The 14,935-nt window shown below is 37.2% G+C and overlaps 1 protein-coding gene across 1 annotated transcript; it reads right to left on the minus strand.

Moving 5' to 3' along the window:
* Positions 1-1,964: 1,964 nt before the first annotated feature.
* LOC104887068 (hypothetical protein) lies at positions 1,965-14,672 on the minus strand. The gene is made up of 8 exons (XM_010671653.4): positions 14,047-14,672; positions 12,379-12,549; positions 9,952-10,195; positions 9,661-9,861; positions 4,657-5,132; positions 3,810-3,974; positions 3,462-3,705; positions 1,965-2,861 (listed from the first exon to the last, which is right to left on the minus strand). The coding sequence occupies exons 1-8, from the start codon at positions 14,337-14,339 to the stop codon at positions 2,199-2,201; spliced, it is 2,457 nt and encodes an 818-aa protein (XP_010669955.2). The 5' UTR covers positions 14,340-14,672; the 3' UTR covers positions 1,965-2,198.
* Positions 14,673-14,935: the final 263 nt, after the last annotated feature.

The raw sequence follows: 14,935 nt of genomic DNA on the forward strand, positions 1-14,935 counted from the left end.
CCGGCCAGGAAGAACAAACCGATACCCCGGCATGGGTATGGCTGAAGAAAGGTGGTTTAGATGGCGACCTACTCGTCCTAGCCAGCCACTTTCGGCCAGGATGTATCTAGGGTCAGACAAGGGGCCCAGGCGCCGCCTTATCTCAGAAGATGTGGTGGATGGCTCGTCTGAGCCACTACCAATAGCAGAAGAGCTTTCGGCCTCATTGGACTCATCAGAGGCCACTCTTGGGTTTGACGGGTTAGGCTCTGGAGAGCCTTGTCTTTCAGACTCCTCCTGGACGAGTTCAGGAGACGGGTTTTGGTTGGCAGGACGAGCGCTCTGGATCTCTCGCTCTCCGTCAGCAGGAATCCGGCCAGTTGATTCCTCTCTTTCTGAGCTAGAGGCCGGCATGTTAACCCCTCGTCTGATACGAGCCGTTTGCTTGACGCGCGCCAGATTACCCTGCACAGATAAAGACTGGGTCGTCTGACTTTGCCGTCCATGGCTAAAGAAAAAGAATGCATGTCCGGCGAGATAGGAGCAACTCTAGAAGATGCCGAGGAAGTTAGGCCCTCTGTTCTAGGGTTAGCACCAACCCTTGAGCGGCCGGAATTGTTCGATGAAGAGGACGAATCCATTTTCTTAAAAATATGCTTGAAAATATAAAGAAGATGAATGAAGAAATACCTGTAGAAGAAAGCTCGGACGAATGTCAAAGACGAGTTGAAATCTCGGACGAGCGGAGTAGCAGTTTGCAAAAACTTGGACGGGAGTAGTTTCTCTCTCTAAAAGCTCAGTAAAAATTGTGGAGTCTCTCTCTCTAGAAAATTTCTCAACAATGTTAAAATGATTCCAGAAACGACAAGGTCACATATTTATAGAGGGGTGAAAATGACCCTCCCATCCGGTAAAAGTAACCGTTGCACTTGAGAATTGACCTGCGGAGACCGGCAAAATGGCGCCTCTTTTTTGAAAAAGAGAGGGGCAGTTCCAGGTCGGTTAAAAGAGGAAGATTAGGCCAAGGAAAGTACAAAGGCCTGCAAGTTCTGTGGGCTAAAGTACCCCTTCCTGAGGAAAAGGTGTACTGAAAAGCTCCCTAATGGCCCTACAATTGTACTTAGGCCCATTGAAGTAAAGCCTGTTATTCCTAAAAGGTAAAATGTACTAACCAATCAGCGCTTGCCACGTGTCCTGATATTATTGCTCAGCCAATCAGATGCTCCCAAATTAGGGTGACATCAAGGTACAGCAGTCATTTCAAACAGTATAAATAGTCCTTGATTTCAGGGTGAAAGGTACGTTTTTCAGAGCATAGTATTGTTACTCTGCCATAAATTATTCTCTCTCTCTCTACTTTCTCTCTCTAAAAGTTCCTTTACACCCCTGATATCTGACTTAAGCATCGGAGGGGGAAATACCACCCAAACCTCCAGGGTGGGTCCCTTTTTTGCAGGTTGTTGGTCAGAAGTTTGCACTGGGATTCGAGCCAATCATTGTTGCACAAGTCTTCAGTTTTAGAACCTAACTTTGGGAGTTGTGATATTAATTACTAAGTTTCGTACTACGTAACAAAAGGAATTGTGTTATTAGAGTCAATTGTTCCTAAAAAGAAAAAGAAAATACCAATCAAATTTGAACGGATGGTTAATGTTAAATAAAACATGGCTTATCATACTGCAATAAGAATTTGTCTTGTAAGAGACCGCCACTTTTCAATTAAAATTAGGCAATAGTAAGCCCAATATTAAAAAAAAAATAATTCAATAGTGACTAGGTTATTTTTTTCGTTGACAAGTTTAATTCATTTAGTGACTAGATCTACTTTTATATTAAAATTAGACCGTCTCTTTTAATAATTTTTGCTGCAATAAAGTGAAGACTTGATCCATCTCTCTCAGCTTCCAGCCGCGACAATTTGGTTGCTGAAGTCCAACTGACCTAAGTAGAGTAAAAACTTCAAAATGCAGGGCCTCGACCAAACATTAAACATTACCCAAAAGAAGGGTACTTCATTAATGATGATCCAATAAGTGAAATATATAATCTAATCTATAGGCAGAAAAAATTGTATACTCATCCCCTGATAAGTTGAAAAAGGTGTCAGGATGTTTCACAACGACATTAAGCTACATTTTGAGTATCAAACTAAACAGTATCCGCATGTTGTTAGCCAGAAAACCCTTTAGAATACCGCCTTCTTAGTTCTAGAATGACGTTCACAATTTATCACATAGTTCAGCATTTTTGCCATGCAGATCAAACAACCCTGAGTACGATAATCTTTTCTTGCTCTTGTGATGCTTACCCTTTGTTTTTCGCTTTCTACGACCAGCAAAAACAGTCGCCATTAGTGCCAAAAAACCCAAAAAAGAAACCACCCATAGAACAACCACCCATGTCCTGAAGGAGCTGAATTGGTCTGATGCAGGAGGAACCAACGATTCCTGAGAATCACTACTCTCACTAGAGCCATTTCTTGTGGCATCATTTTCAATTATCTTGCGGAACTTTCTGAGTGCTTTATCCTTGTTCACAGCTGCCCTGTCTAATATGGCCTGTGTTCGGGCGTCAGGACAATTTCTTCGCTTATGATGCAGATAAAGAGCATCGTTCAATGTTCTTCCACATTCTAAGCTAAGCAAATCCCGATGGTATGCACCCTCATCGGTTATATCAAGAGTTGATGGATCAGGAGGGTCAGGAAACTTAGCCCAGCAATTGTTAACTAAGTCGATATTTCTCCATAAACCCTTGTCAAAGCTCCAATTTCCCACCTTATATACCAAGCCATAGTGAAAAACCCTGTAATTGACATCACGTTTGGGAGCATATCCTGGATACATCATTATTGACCCATCTATTCTATGCCGCAAATTCAACTGCAAAAATAGAGAAAGGGGTTAAGCAGGAGTGCAAGTTCTCATGACATGCACAAAGTATTATATACTTGAAGGGCTTCATATAATGGAAACGTATTCTCAATAAAGGAAATCAAGAGAGCTTTGATAAAGTACTCCCTCTGCCCCTTGTTTTTTGTTCACTGGTGAATTTATAACAGATAAATAATTCTAGTAGAACAAGAGTAACATATGTGTTGAAAGAGACAAAGATATATGTTGATGTAAAAAGATGAGATTTCAATCATTGTCTTTAATTCAAAACAGAAGTGTGAAAAATAATTGGGAGACTTCAAAAAGGAAACTGAAACTACAGGGACCTAAATAACAGTAAGAGCACCAAGTCTTGACCAGGTTGAAAACAACACGAGGTTGAAGCCTTTATCCTAGAGTAAAGACTAGAAGAGAAGTTGCCAAAAGAAGGCTGATGCAGGAACTGCAATGGTCGATTGAAAACTCTATGGGATATAGAGAACCAAACCAGAGAGTATATGAAAACCACAGTTCATTTAGTTGAAAACTTTATTGTCTACTTGACCCAAAATCCAAAAACATTACAATCCATTTCTGCACAGAACATACCTCTGCTGCACCAAAACTGTACCCATACATCTCACTGATCCATCCAGCTTGATAGATATCTCCAGTGATATTTGTGGCGTAATGTTCTCTATCAGCTCGTACCTCCTCGGTTTTAAGCAGCCAATACAGAGCAAATTTCCGGAGATCGTCTATGTGCATGATTATAACGCCTCCAACCTTATCACAAGCTTGAGGATTGCGTGTATGGAGCTTTGCGAGTATGTTGTCACAGCCAATCAGGTAACTAAAAACCAGATTGGAATGAAGCAATTACAGAATAGCCATTTTCAAATCTGCCATGCTAGATGAAGCCATTAATGCTAAAAAAAGGAAATGTTGTTGCCTTACCCATATGGTGCTGAAACAGGACGTCCACGGGCTGCTTTGAATTCCCATGGCGTAATTGTTCCTCTCATAATCATATCAGCGTCCAGTATAACAATATATTCTGCGTCGATTTGTACATGATTAATCCAATGAAGAACACCAGCTGGCTTGTTTATTGCCGGGTACCTGAAAAGGCAGGCATGATTCTAGATCAGGCTTTTATTTACAAATATCAAAGTCGATGAACTCAAAATTAGTTCAGTCTGAATGATGGGTCACTGGACACTAGACAGCTAAATTTGACGCTGAAGGCATATTAATTCTTTGCCTTTTTAATGTCACAAAGCACGCATACTTCATTTCTTGATGCTGTTGTTTTATGCAGCGGATGAAGTAAGGCTTCGAGATCTATTCATCCATATCAGCTGAAATTTTCAGCTGAACTAGTGGTCTGACTTCTGAAGTTGAATTACTCCAAAGTCTCTAACCCATACCATTACGATACCGATTCCTCAACATAACGGTGCCTAAGAGAACTTCTCAGGGGTCACAGAGAGTTAGAGAAGCACAAGGGAAAACAGGTTCCAGCTCAGAATTGTTTTACTTAAGACTGCTAATCGTGACCAAATCATATGTGCTTATTCAATTTTGTATGAGCAATTATTCAGGACAAACCTTTGGTGGTAGTGTTGACAGAAAGGTTCAATTGTCCATGTGCAATTTGCAAATAAATCAACCATACAAAATGACTTCACCACATGATAGGAATACATCAAATCATGCAAAGAATGGAAAGAATTAATTAGGTATATGGCCAATATAACTTCCTTTGGAACAGAGACTATAACAATAAAAAAGCCATCTTTACCTATCACCCGTCAAAGGATGTACACTCATGGAAGGAACATAATGAGTTGGAGCTAAATCATGGCCTTTGTAATTCTTTAGCTCTTCATCTGTACAACTCAGAAGCCGGGTGATATTGCCAGGCTGACCACTCAGGCGAAAGCTGTGCATAAGGCCTACGGTCTGCCAGTCAAAATAAGGGGTGCATTCAGTAGAAAAGACAGTGTGGATTTTTGGGTATGGTTTCCTAGCTTCAGCAACCATCTCCTGCTCCTCATGAGTCTCTTCAGTTATCCAGCTAATGCGACCTGGACTTTTCGGCTGAGTTAATTCCGCAAATGTTCTGCTCTTCAAGAAACTTAGATATCTTGTCCATTTTGGTTTAGGGCACCCTCTTCCAATGTGATGAAGTAGCAGACCCTCATTCAGTGTATTCATACACTCTATGCTAAGCATTAGGCCCCGTCTTTTGCCTGGATCAGTTTCAATAATCTTCACCTGTAGGTATCAAAAATAATATAAGAGTCAATATAATAATACATCCTCACAACCACAAGGGTGTGTATTAGTCTCACGAGACTTGGCCCTCAATCAATCACATAGCAAAGACTTAAAAAATCTGGTGCTCTATTATAAGAAATTCAGAATTTACCAACATTTTGGAAAGAGGTATTCATCCCTTTCAAGATCTACCCTACACTATAGGGCTGAAATGCCAACATAAGTAATTTCTGCCAAAAAAATCTATTTAATACCACCTAGCTACAAAGGCATTCTAATTTCAAACAGTCCGTTTCAGATCAACGGACAACTACAAAGAGCCAAAGCCTAGAGGCTAGAACACCAATTTATCTACTCAAGGTTCAATTCTTCTGATTCAAGTTCAACTGAGAAAACTAGTGACACATGGTTATTTTGGAGTGGTATCAGTTCACTGTTGATTCCACTAAAGTTTTCAGTATCAGCATATCTTGAGGTTACAGATAGCCCTCACTTGCTTAACTTATTCAGTTTTAGTCAATGAAAAGTTCAGTTTTTCTGAGAATTGTTTCCTTATTCCACTTTGATTATAAGATGTAAAGTGAAACCAAAGAACTCTATAATTCGAAACTGAATCATTCGAGATTTTTTGGGTGAACACTAAACAATTTATCAACTGTTTGGATTAATAGGCTACTGAACCAGTTATATGAATTCAAACCCAGCCATAATTTCCAAGTGAGTGAATCTATGTTGTTCCTTCCAGCATTCCATTTCTTATCATGATCTGATAGTTAGAGGGGGTAGAGGCATGGAGGCGATCTACATATTTCATTCATATTATTGCAAAAAAAAAAAAAAAAAAAGAGGTACAATTAGTTAACTCCAACCCCTTCTTGAAATCAACAACTCACTGCTCATTCCCTTCCCATAGAAGATAAAACAAGCAGTAAATGGATTCAGTATGCTTTAAACGGGGTAGAAAATAATAGTTTGAGATGTAATGAATTATACAAATGGAAACCTGATCATCAAGAAAAAGTGACCCCGATTATACTTTCTGCCTAGTAGCACGGAAACTCCAAAAAACAAGGAGACGGCGAGACGTTTGGGGAAAAAATAGTTAGTTTCTTTTTTTACCTAAAAACTTAAAAAATCTGATAAAATAGTAACTAATTTTAAAATGTCTTACATCCTGAACAATATATAATATAACAATAAAATAAATCAAGATACACATCTGTGATGTATCACACCACACTACAATTCCTATTGCCTACTCCCACTGAGTCCCAGAGTCACACGTGACATATCAAGAACAGGAAGTGAAAGTTATTCTAAAACTGCCACTGAGAAACTCATCAACACAGGGTTAGTGACATCACCGATGTGCCAACTATCCCCAACCAATACACAATAGGGTCGGCTGCATGAGTCAAGATTTTATCTTTGGTGGTCATTCACATGGATCCTCTGACTTCATACTTTTCTGTGAAGTGTTTTCTGCTCCCCCTAAACCTACTTTCTTCATATGTTTCTAGCACCCTCCAGTCAAGTCATCTTCTGCCTCCCCCAACTTCTTAGAATCTTCAATATCCCAGCTTTCCACTTCCCTAATTGGTACAGCCAGTGGTGGATCTAGGAATTTGAGAATGGTTGGTCACACTCACACCACGATCCATCGAACACATTACAACCAATAACTAATGTATTAAAAAAATCCTGGAGGTTTCACTTCAAAAGCAATATCCATAATATTATAGGCTACAAAGAAATAGTACTTATAAATTAATACAATTATTCTCGGCGAGTTTTCATGTTCTAAAATCACTCCAGAATCTTGTTAAGCAATCTCAAATAATCTTGTTAAGCTACCAACTAAATATCCTTGAATATATAAATTAATATATGTGGTTAATATACTAATCCAATCTACTAATCTCAGAAAAGTTACAATCTCTGCCTATAACCAACAACTGAGAATAACCATATTTGCCTCTTTTACCAGCAACTGATACTAACCATATTTACCACTTTCACCCACAACCCAAAACCAATCTTTAAGCATACCAAATAAGTAAATCAGAACACCAATTAACAACTTAAAATACAAACTATAAAAGTAAAAATGAACTTAAAATAAAGAATACACATCTGTGATCTCCCTATCTCACTATCTCTCCATCACTAGCTCGTGTGTGCTTAACAGCAAATCGTCCCAGATGAGTGGTAACTGCTTCCCTTAATTAATTCTTTAACAATCAATTTATTTCTCTCTCTCTCTTCTTTCTCTCACTCATTCTCACACTCTCTCTTCTTACTGTGTTACCACTTCTATATGACTGACATTTCTATCCAATAACAAAACCCAAAAAAGCTAAAACCAAAAAAGGAAAAGACGCAGACTTGAAAACCTCCATTTCAACCCTCCATCTTTGCTGCAATTCATCCGCATTACCCTGTTTTGGGGAGAGATAGATATTCATCAATCTGCTGCATTATTTTGGTTTTGATTTGTGATCTCTGTGTAGGATAGAGTACACAGATTTAGGGGGTCTGTCGGTGAGGGAGAGAGAAGAACTGAGGAAGTCTTGAAGAGAGAGAAAGTTAATTGGGGTTACTTTGTGAAAACTTTGCAGAAGTGGAAACAGAGTGCAGGTAAAAGCTGAGAGTTTCTTGGTGTCTTTGAAAATATTGGTTGGTCACATGACCAACCAGGGCAACAGCTGCATCTGCCACTGGGTACAGCAGCTAAACGATGTGTCACATGCCTAAACCACCGTAACCAGTTCTGATACGGATTCAAAGGCAAATTGTTAGGAGGAGCCAATCACTTTAGTCTTGGAAGTGATGAAGTTCAACTTGCTTGCAGCTAAACAAGCGTTTCTTGTCTTAATTGGCTAGATAAAGAAGTTTGGTTTAGTCTTGTTTAGTATACTATCCTTTAATTGCTTTTTTGTAGTAAATAAGATCATATTTTTTTACATGACTCTTATGGCCCGTTTGGTAAGAGGTTATAAATGGTGGGAATGGTAATGCATTATAGTGTAAATTTATACTAGAAATCCAATGTCATTACCAATGGTAATGCTACTTAAATCACAAGATATCCATTTTCTTCCTAAAATCTCATTACTATCCATTACCACTTGTGAAGGTGGTATTAGGTGGTAATTAAAATTTATAAAGGAAAACCCATGTTTTGTGATAAAGTTTCATTCCCATGATTATGGACATGTGAAAATCTTTACAAATTTACACTAAATTTCATTACCATTACCACTATTTATAACCACTAACCAAACGAGCCGTTAAAGTTAAGAATTTACATGATTCAAGCCACCAGGGCTGGTTCGTGAGTGTTTTAGTAAAAGTTAATTTCTTGTTTAGATGTAGCTTGCACACCTAATACTAGAAGTTTGTTACTAAGGCGGAAAGCATAAGTAGTTGGGAGTTCTTTTAGTTGTCTAATTGTTATAGTTTTATAATTCTTGTTAAAGTTATGTTTCCTAATTCTAAAAGGAGACCTAAATCGTGGTTATAAATAGATACACTCCTTATCTAAAACAGATTAGAGTTTTTCGATGATTAAAATTCCTCTCCAAATACTCTGAGTATTTTACTTGCATACCATTGAAATTAATTCAGAGGTGAATTAAAATTGATGCTTGAACGCTCAGATAAGGAATAATCTAGGAGATTTAAGACCCTAAGTTCAGAAGTGAGCAAACAATTCGGTTATCTTTCACAATGTTCGTACTTGAAACCTTAAAGGAAACCATAAGGAATTCATCTTTCTTACAAGATTCTTGGATTTCTAGAAGCCTTAACCAAAGGTAGTTGGCATCAACATCAGGTTCTTTTATCTATCATGTCTGCAACCCTAACCCTCTCTTAAATATCTTCCTTCTGAATGCTATCTTTTAATGTGTTCCTACACATCTATCTCAACATACGCATTTGTGCTAATTTCATCTTCCTAATATGATGTTTGCTCACCGCCCAACATGACCCATATAATAATGTTGGTCTAATATGGTGGGAAAAAATTCCATTGCCCCCTCTCCATTTTATCCACCTTGATTGAAACCTATGAGCCACTCCTTGGTCATGATCCCCATTCTACTTAAAATACTCACTAATGCGAAACATTTTCCTCCTTTCCGACCAATGTTAGTATATTCTCATTTAACTCCCTATCGTTTCTTAAATTGCACTTCACATACTTGTATTATTCCGACTTAGCCTAAACCCTCGAGATTATAGTGTTTGCCTACATCGCTTCAATTTAAATTAACAGCATCCCTAGTCTCATCCACCAATATGAGATCATGTGCAAGCAACATACAACATTGTATCTCATCTCAAATAGGCTGTGCTATCCAAACTAATAGTGTCATAAATTCCCAAATCTTTGAGGAGCCCCTCGGCACAAGAGCAATAACCAAAATTTAAAGAGAAGAGTGAACATGAACTGTATAAAACTTTAGTGACTATTTAGCAAATACAAAGGCATACGCATCTATTGTTATATTCTCAATAGTACCTCTCTTGGATAAGGCGGTTCGGGAAAGAGCCGTTCACAGTCATAAACAATTCCATCTTCATGGTGATCTAGTTTAGTGAAAGACCAATTCCCAACCGCAAATGGCAAGCCATAATGCAAGAGAAGTGGTTCAACATCCTTCCTTGGAATATAGCCAGGATAGATCATCAGGTCATCAGTAATTCTATGACTGAGTCCAACCTGATCAACAAAATGACAGTTTCATAAACACAGAAGAAATAGTTCATTTAGTAGAAGAGAAAACACAAATATGAGTATGCCGTGACTTACTTCTGCAGCACCAAATGAATAACCATACATTTCACTGATCCAACCTGTTCCATATATATCACCAGTTATATTTGTTGCCCAGTGATCCCTATCTTCTCGCACTTCTTCTGTTTTGGAAAGCCAAAAAGGAGCCATGGCTCTGAGATCATCTATATGATAAACCAGCAACCCCCCTACCTTGTCACACAGCTCTGGATGTTTTGTATGCAATTGGGCCAGGAGATTGTCACATCCAATCAAATACCTGGTGGAATATATTAGAGAATGGACATATACATAACCAGAATTTTTTAAAATAAATAAATAATTGAAAGAAAAATAAAATAATGATAATACCAAAGTCATAGACAGATAATCTGTATGAGCAATAGGTTCCAGCTAATTTATGAAGGGAAAAGACAATTATGGGGGAAGTACTCAAAAGAATCATTTTAGGTAGAATCTCATTGAAAATTACGGTGTCAATTGCAAGATAATAACTCTACGAAGTTGAAAGAAAGAGAAGATAAAACAGATTTGATTTGAAATCGCTTTATCTGGCGATGAAGGGCAAAAGCTTATAGATGCTGCAGATATAAATTAGGAAATTATTGATTTTTTTTCATCAGACACACTCTTAGGTATAGCCAAGAAGCAACAATAAGCAATCATCAGACAAACTCTTATGCTCACACATCAGCCACTCTTATGCTCTGCCATGGAGCTACAATAAGCAAATCTTATAAGTTGCTGCGCAAATACATTACACATGAGAGGGTTGATTATTTTTGCTTTGAAGAGCACAGATGAGGTGAAAGCTTCAGGAATTCACAACTTGGCACATCATCAGAGATGCCAACTCTGCAACTTTCAAAGCTTTATATGATTTCTTTAGTCTTCTCACGCAAGTATATTGCAAGTCAATAAAAATGTAGTTCCTAAAGTTATTAATCCCTTTCTAATGAAAGAATCTCTCACAATAGCTTGTTGTACATTGCATTACAGGTTGAATTCCAAGATACTAACATCAAGATCGGAAGCAGCAGCGGAAACTTGGGAATTTATTACTTGGACCATATTTGCAATTTATTTACATATTCGAAAAAACAAAAATTTGCAGGGTGCAAATTCTGCAATTGTGGCTTTTATAGGCTTTCTTATAATGTTTGAAGTTGTCAGTGAATTTTAATCTGCCTTATACCTGGTAGACTATTATAGTTAAAAGTGGCTACTAAAAGCTCACATGTCACCTAACTGCATATTCAATATAGATATGAATGAGATGACTCAATTTAATGGCCTTCTCTAAATTTTTGTTTCTAAGACTTAGTTTTGTGTGAGATATGTGCATTGGATAAGTACATGTCTCAGGTGTGTATCCTAGTTCATATTGACAGGGTCCTTTTTGTACAAAGAAAGGACTGAGATAAGGAGACTCAGTACCTCCTTTTCTATTTGCTATATGGGTAAAGCACATATCCTAATTTATGTATGACTTAAGTAATTGCGAATCCAGAATTTAATGATCACTCTAGATGTAACAAGCTGGAATTCTGATGCGCTGCTTCTGTCAGACGAGATTTATGTTTTCTTGCTGTCGGACTTATGAAATTATCTTCAGCTTCTGGTTTGAAAGAAATTTGGGAGAAGGGTTGTGCTTATTATTGTGGGGTAAATAATAAGATGCAGCACAAAGTGGGAGCTACACTGATGCAGCATAAGGGACATGCAAAGTGCAAACCCCCTGCCAGTGTTTGCAAAGAAATAACTTTTGAATTCCCTGTAGATGTGATGAGCAGGCTAGGTAGATCTAATGGTGTATATTGCTAATACATGCAGAGTTTCGCTCTCCAACCCGTCCTAGAAAGTGGGGGGAGGGGTACACTGATGCAATAGAGGGATTTAGGCTATGTGGTGTCAAGAGGTAGCACGTACTGGAACTCATATCTAAATCTTTTTTTGGTAATCAATAAAATTTCATTTATTGTTACTCCCTCAGTCCCAATACTCTTACACTTTCCTTTTTCATCTGTAATACTCTTTACACTTCTATTTTTGGATATGACCCACTATTACTTTAAGCCTTCTATCTTTTAATCATTGACCCATACTCTCTATCTGCCAAATAAAAATGATATATATCCTACTACCTACCAACGCTAACCATTGGCCCACACACTCTCTCAACCATATAAAATAATACTACTTTTACTACCTACTAACACCTTTCACATCTACCTTTTCAATAAGATTAATAATCAAACAACAATTTATCATCTAAAACTACGTGTCCTAATAAGTGTCAAGAGTATTATGAGACAAAGGCAGTAAAAAAACAGCACTAACAAGAAGTTTTACCAAACTTCTATGTCAAGCCTCAAATTGATATCAACAAGAATGTAAAAATTGGTATAGAGAGAGAAATCTGAGCACATGGATTATCTATACCCGTAATATTGAGCAACAGGCCGGCCTTTCTTAGCACCTAATTCCCAAGGTAGTATTGGACCACGGATGATCATGTCGGCGTCTAAAATTACAACCCAGTCCACATTCTTGGCATCCGCACTATGCTTGAGCCAATGCAAAACCCCAGCAGGCTTGTTAATTGCCGGGTACCTAAAATAATAACAAAATTCACTCTTATTTTAAGTATCATAATTCATGTGAGGTTAAAGGAAAACAAAAAAAAATGATAGGTTGCAGCAGTTAGGGAAAATAAAATAAAATAAAATACTTGAAATCAACTACATATAAAAGCTATATTTGCGTTGCAAAACGAGTCCATGAAATGAAGAATCAAAAGGAAGATTATGATGTGAAATTGTTGAAACCATCAGTTTATCTTGACTTTGTTTTCATTGCCAGGAGGATGCAAGGTAACAATTTAAGAAGTTAGAATCTGTCAAGATTTGAGATAAATTTGCAATAACTGTCATAAGCATACACTTTTTTTCCACACTACTTTTTGCACCGTTAAATTCTCAATTGGATTCTCAAGTCTTTACATTATAAATATAACCAAAAGGGCATACGCATACCAACATCAAATGAAAATTATCACATAATTGATGCCCATTAAAAGATATAAAAACTCAATACATTGATTTTAGATTTTCTACAAGCATAGGTTTTTCTTCACATATTAGAGGATAACTCATGTCCCAAGCATTCCTTCAACAGGGGATCATCGTCTTAGAATTCACACATCGAATGACCAAATGACTTCACAAACATTATAGATACAAATCAAGCTCAGGAATGCTACAATGTTAAATGAACTGGTACTTTACTAAAGCACAGTCCTGCGCCTCTAACAAACCTCTTTCTTACTATACAGGAGGTTCTGGAAGTACCCAAACCTCCCTCATCTGTAAGGTGTTTCTTATATTACGACCCTAAATTGTAAAAGCATTATCCGTCACTAACTACCTCACAACAAATGATCCAACATCTTCATGTTTCGAGTTGAACATAAAGCAGATTATGGGAACCAGCCAACATTTCAGATGTTTTAAAGATTGTATATTAAGTAAAAAGCAAACTACGACCAGGCATCGGCATAGTAATTATGACTAACCCTATGCACATTTCTCCATTACAAGCTTTGCCCACTTCATATCTACCAAATAAGCAATATACTTCCTCCATTATGAAATAAGTGAAACACTTTTCTTATTTTTGTGAGTTTTTTTAAGAAAAGTGTGTCACTTATTTCATAACACAGGAAGTACTAAATTTAAAAAGTGTATTTTAGATAGCAAAATCAGTATATTGAAATATTAGATTTGTCATAATATACTAATAAATGGTGGTCATATATTGATTTTCATATACTACTTCATGATTCAATACACTAATCAGATCATATGTTGATGATATGTCTAAATAATTGTCTATAATCAGATCATATGTTAGGTTTTTATATATAGTACTTTATATGTATAAAAAAATATACCATCTTTTGTAATTAATATACTGTCATTTTTGCTAAATATACCACCAAAAATTATTCCCAAAAAAGAGATTATTAGAACAGTTCTAAAACAAGCATTACTCAAGAATAATAGCCAAGAAAATTTTGAATGAGAGAGTTGAGAGGGTGATACCACATACCAGTCACCAGTTATGGGGTGCCTACTCATAGAAGGAACCTCCATAGTTGGAGCCAAGTCAAAGCCTCTATACTGTCTCTTCTGCTCCTCTGTACAGCTTAGAAGTCGGGTAATGGGTCCCGGGTGACCCGACTTCCTGTAACTGTGCATAATCCCAACAGTTTGCCAATCGAAGTAATTGTTGCATTCTGTTGAGAACAATGTGTGAATTCTGGCTTCCCCAACTTTGTAACATTCTGACAATCTAATTGTAAATAGACACAAAAATGTTACCCAGATCACCAATTTCTCCATTAGAGACTCTCTAACGGAGGTATTGACAACTGAGTTAGGGATCTGTTTATCATGGTCTTCATTTTTATATAAGTCAACATTCTAGGATTGAGACATGCAAGTTACTTGACTAAAGAAATCTAAAATTAGGAGCTATTGCGAATATAAAAATTATGGTTTTGGGTAACAAGGACAACAAAGACGGAATCTGTCAAAGACAAATGATTGAAGAGTTCTGGATTGGAGAACGAGTTGCTTCCCTCAACGAGCTCATATTGATAAACTCTCTTTCCTGTAGTTTGTTATTTTCTTTTTCTTGTTTGGTGCGTGGAGGGAGTGTTGCTGTGTATTGGGGAAATTATCATATATAGATGCACACAATTTGCCAATTAAATAACTATTTTATGAGACAAGGTGATACCCTACAATTTTTTTTTTTAATGAAACTATTGGTCAGACCGTTGACCATAAGTTTTATATGTTGTTAGGTAAATTTTTTTTTAATAAGGATAAAAAAAAAGTTAGGAAAAGAGACTAATCTAAAACATCTTTCGGATGATAAGAACAAATCATGAGTCATGAGTAGAGGTGTTCATCGGGCCGGGTTCGGGACGGGC

This window comes from Beta vulgaris, chromosome 2 (assembly GCF_026745355.1).
Source record: "Beta vulgaris subsp. vulgaris cultivar EL10 chromosome 2, EL10.2, whole genome shotgun sequence".
Taxonomy (NCBI): domain Eukaryota; kingdom Viridiplantae; phylum Streptophyta; class Magnoliopsida; order Caryophyllales; family Amaranthaceae; genus Beta; species Beta vulgaris.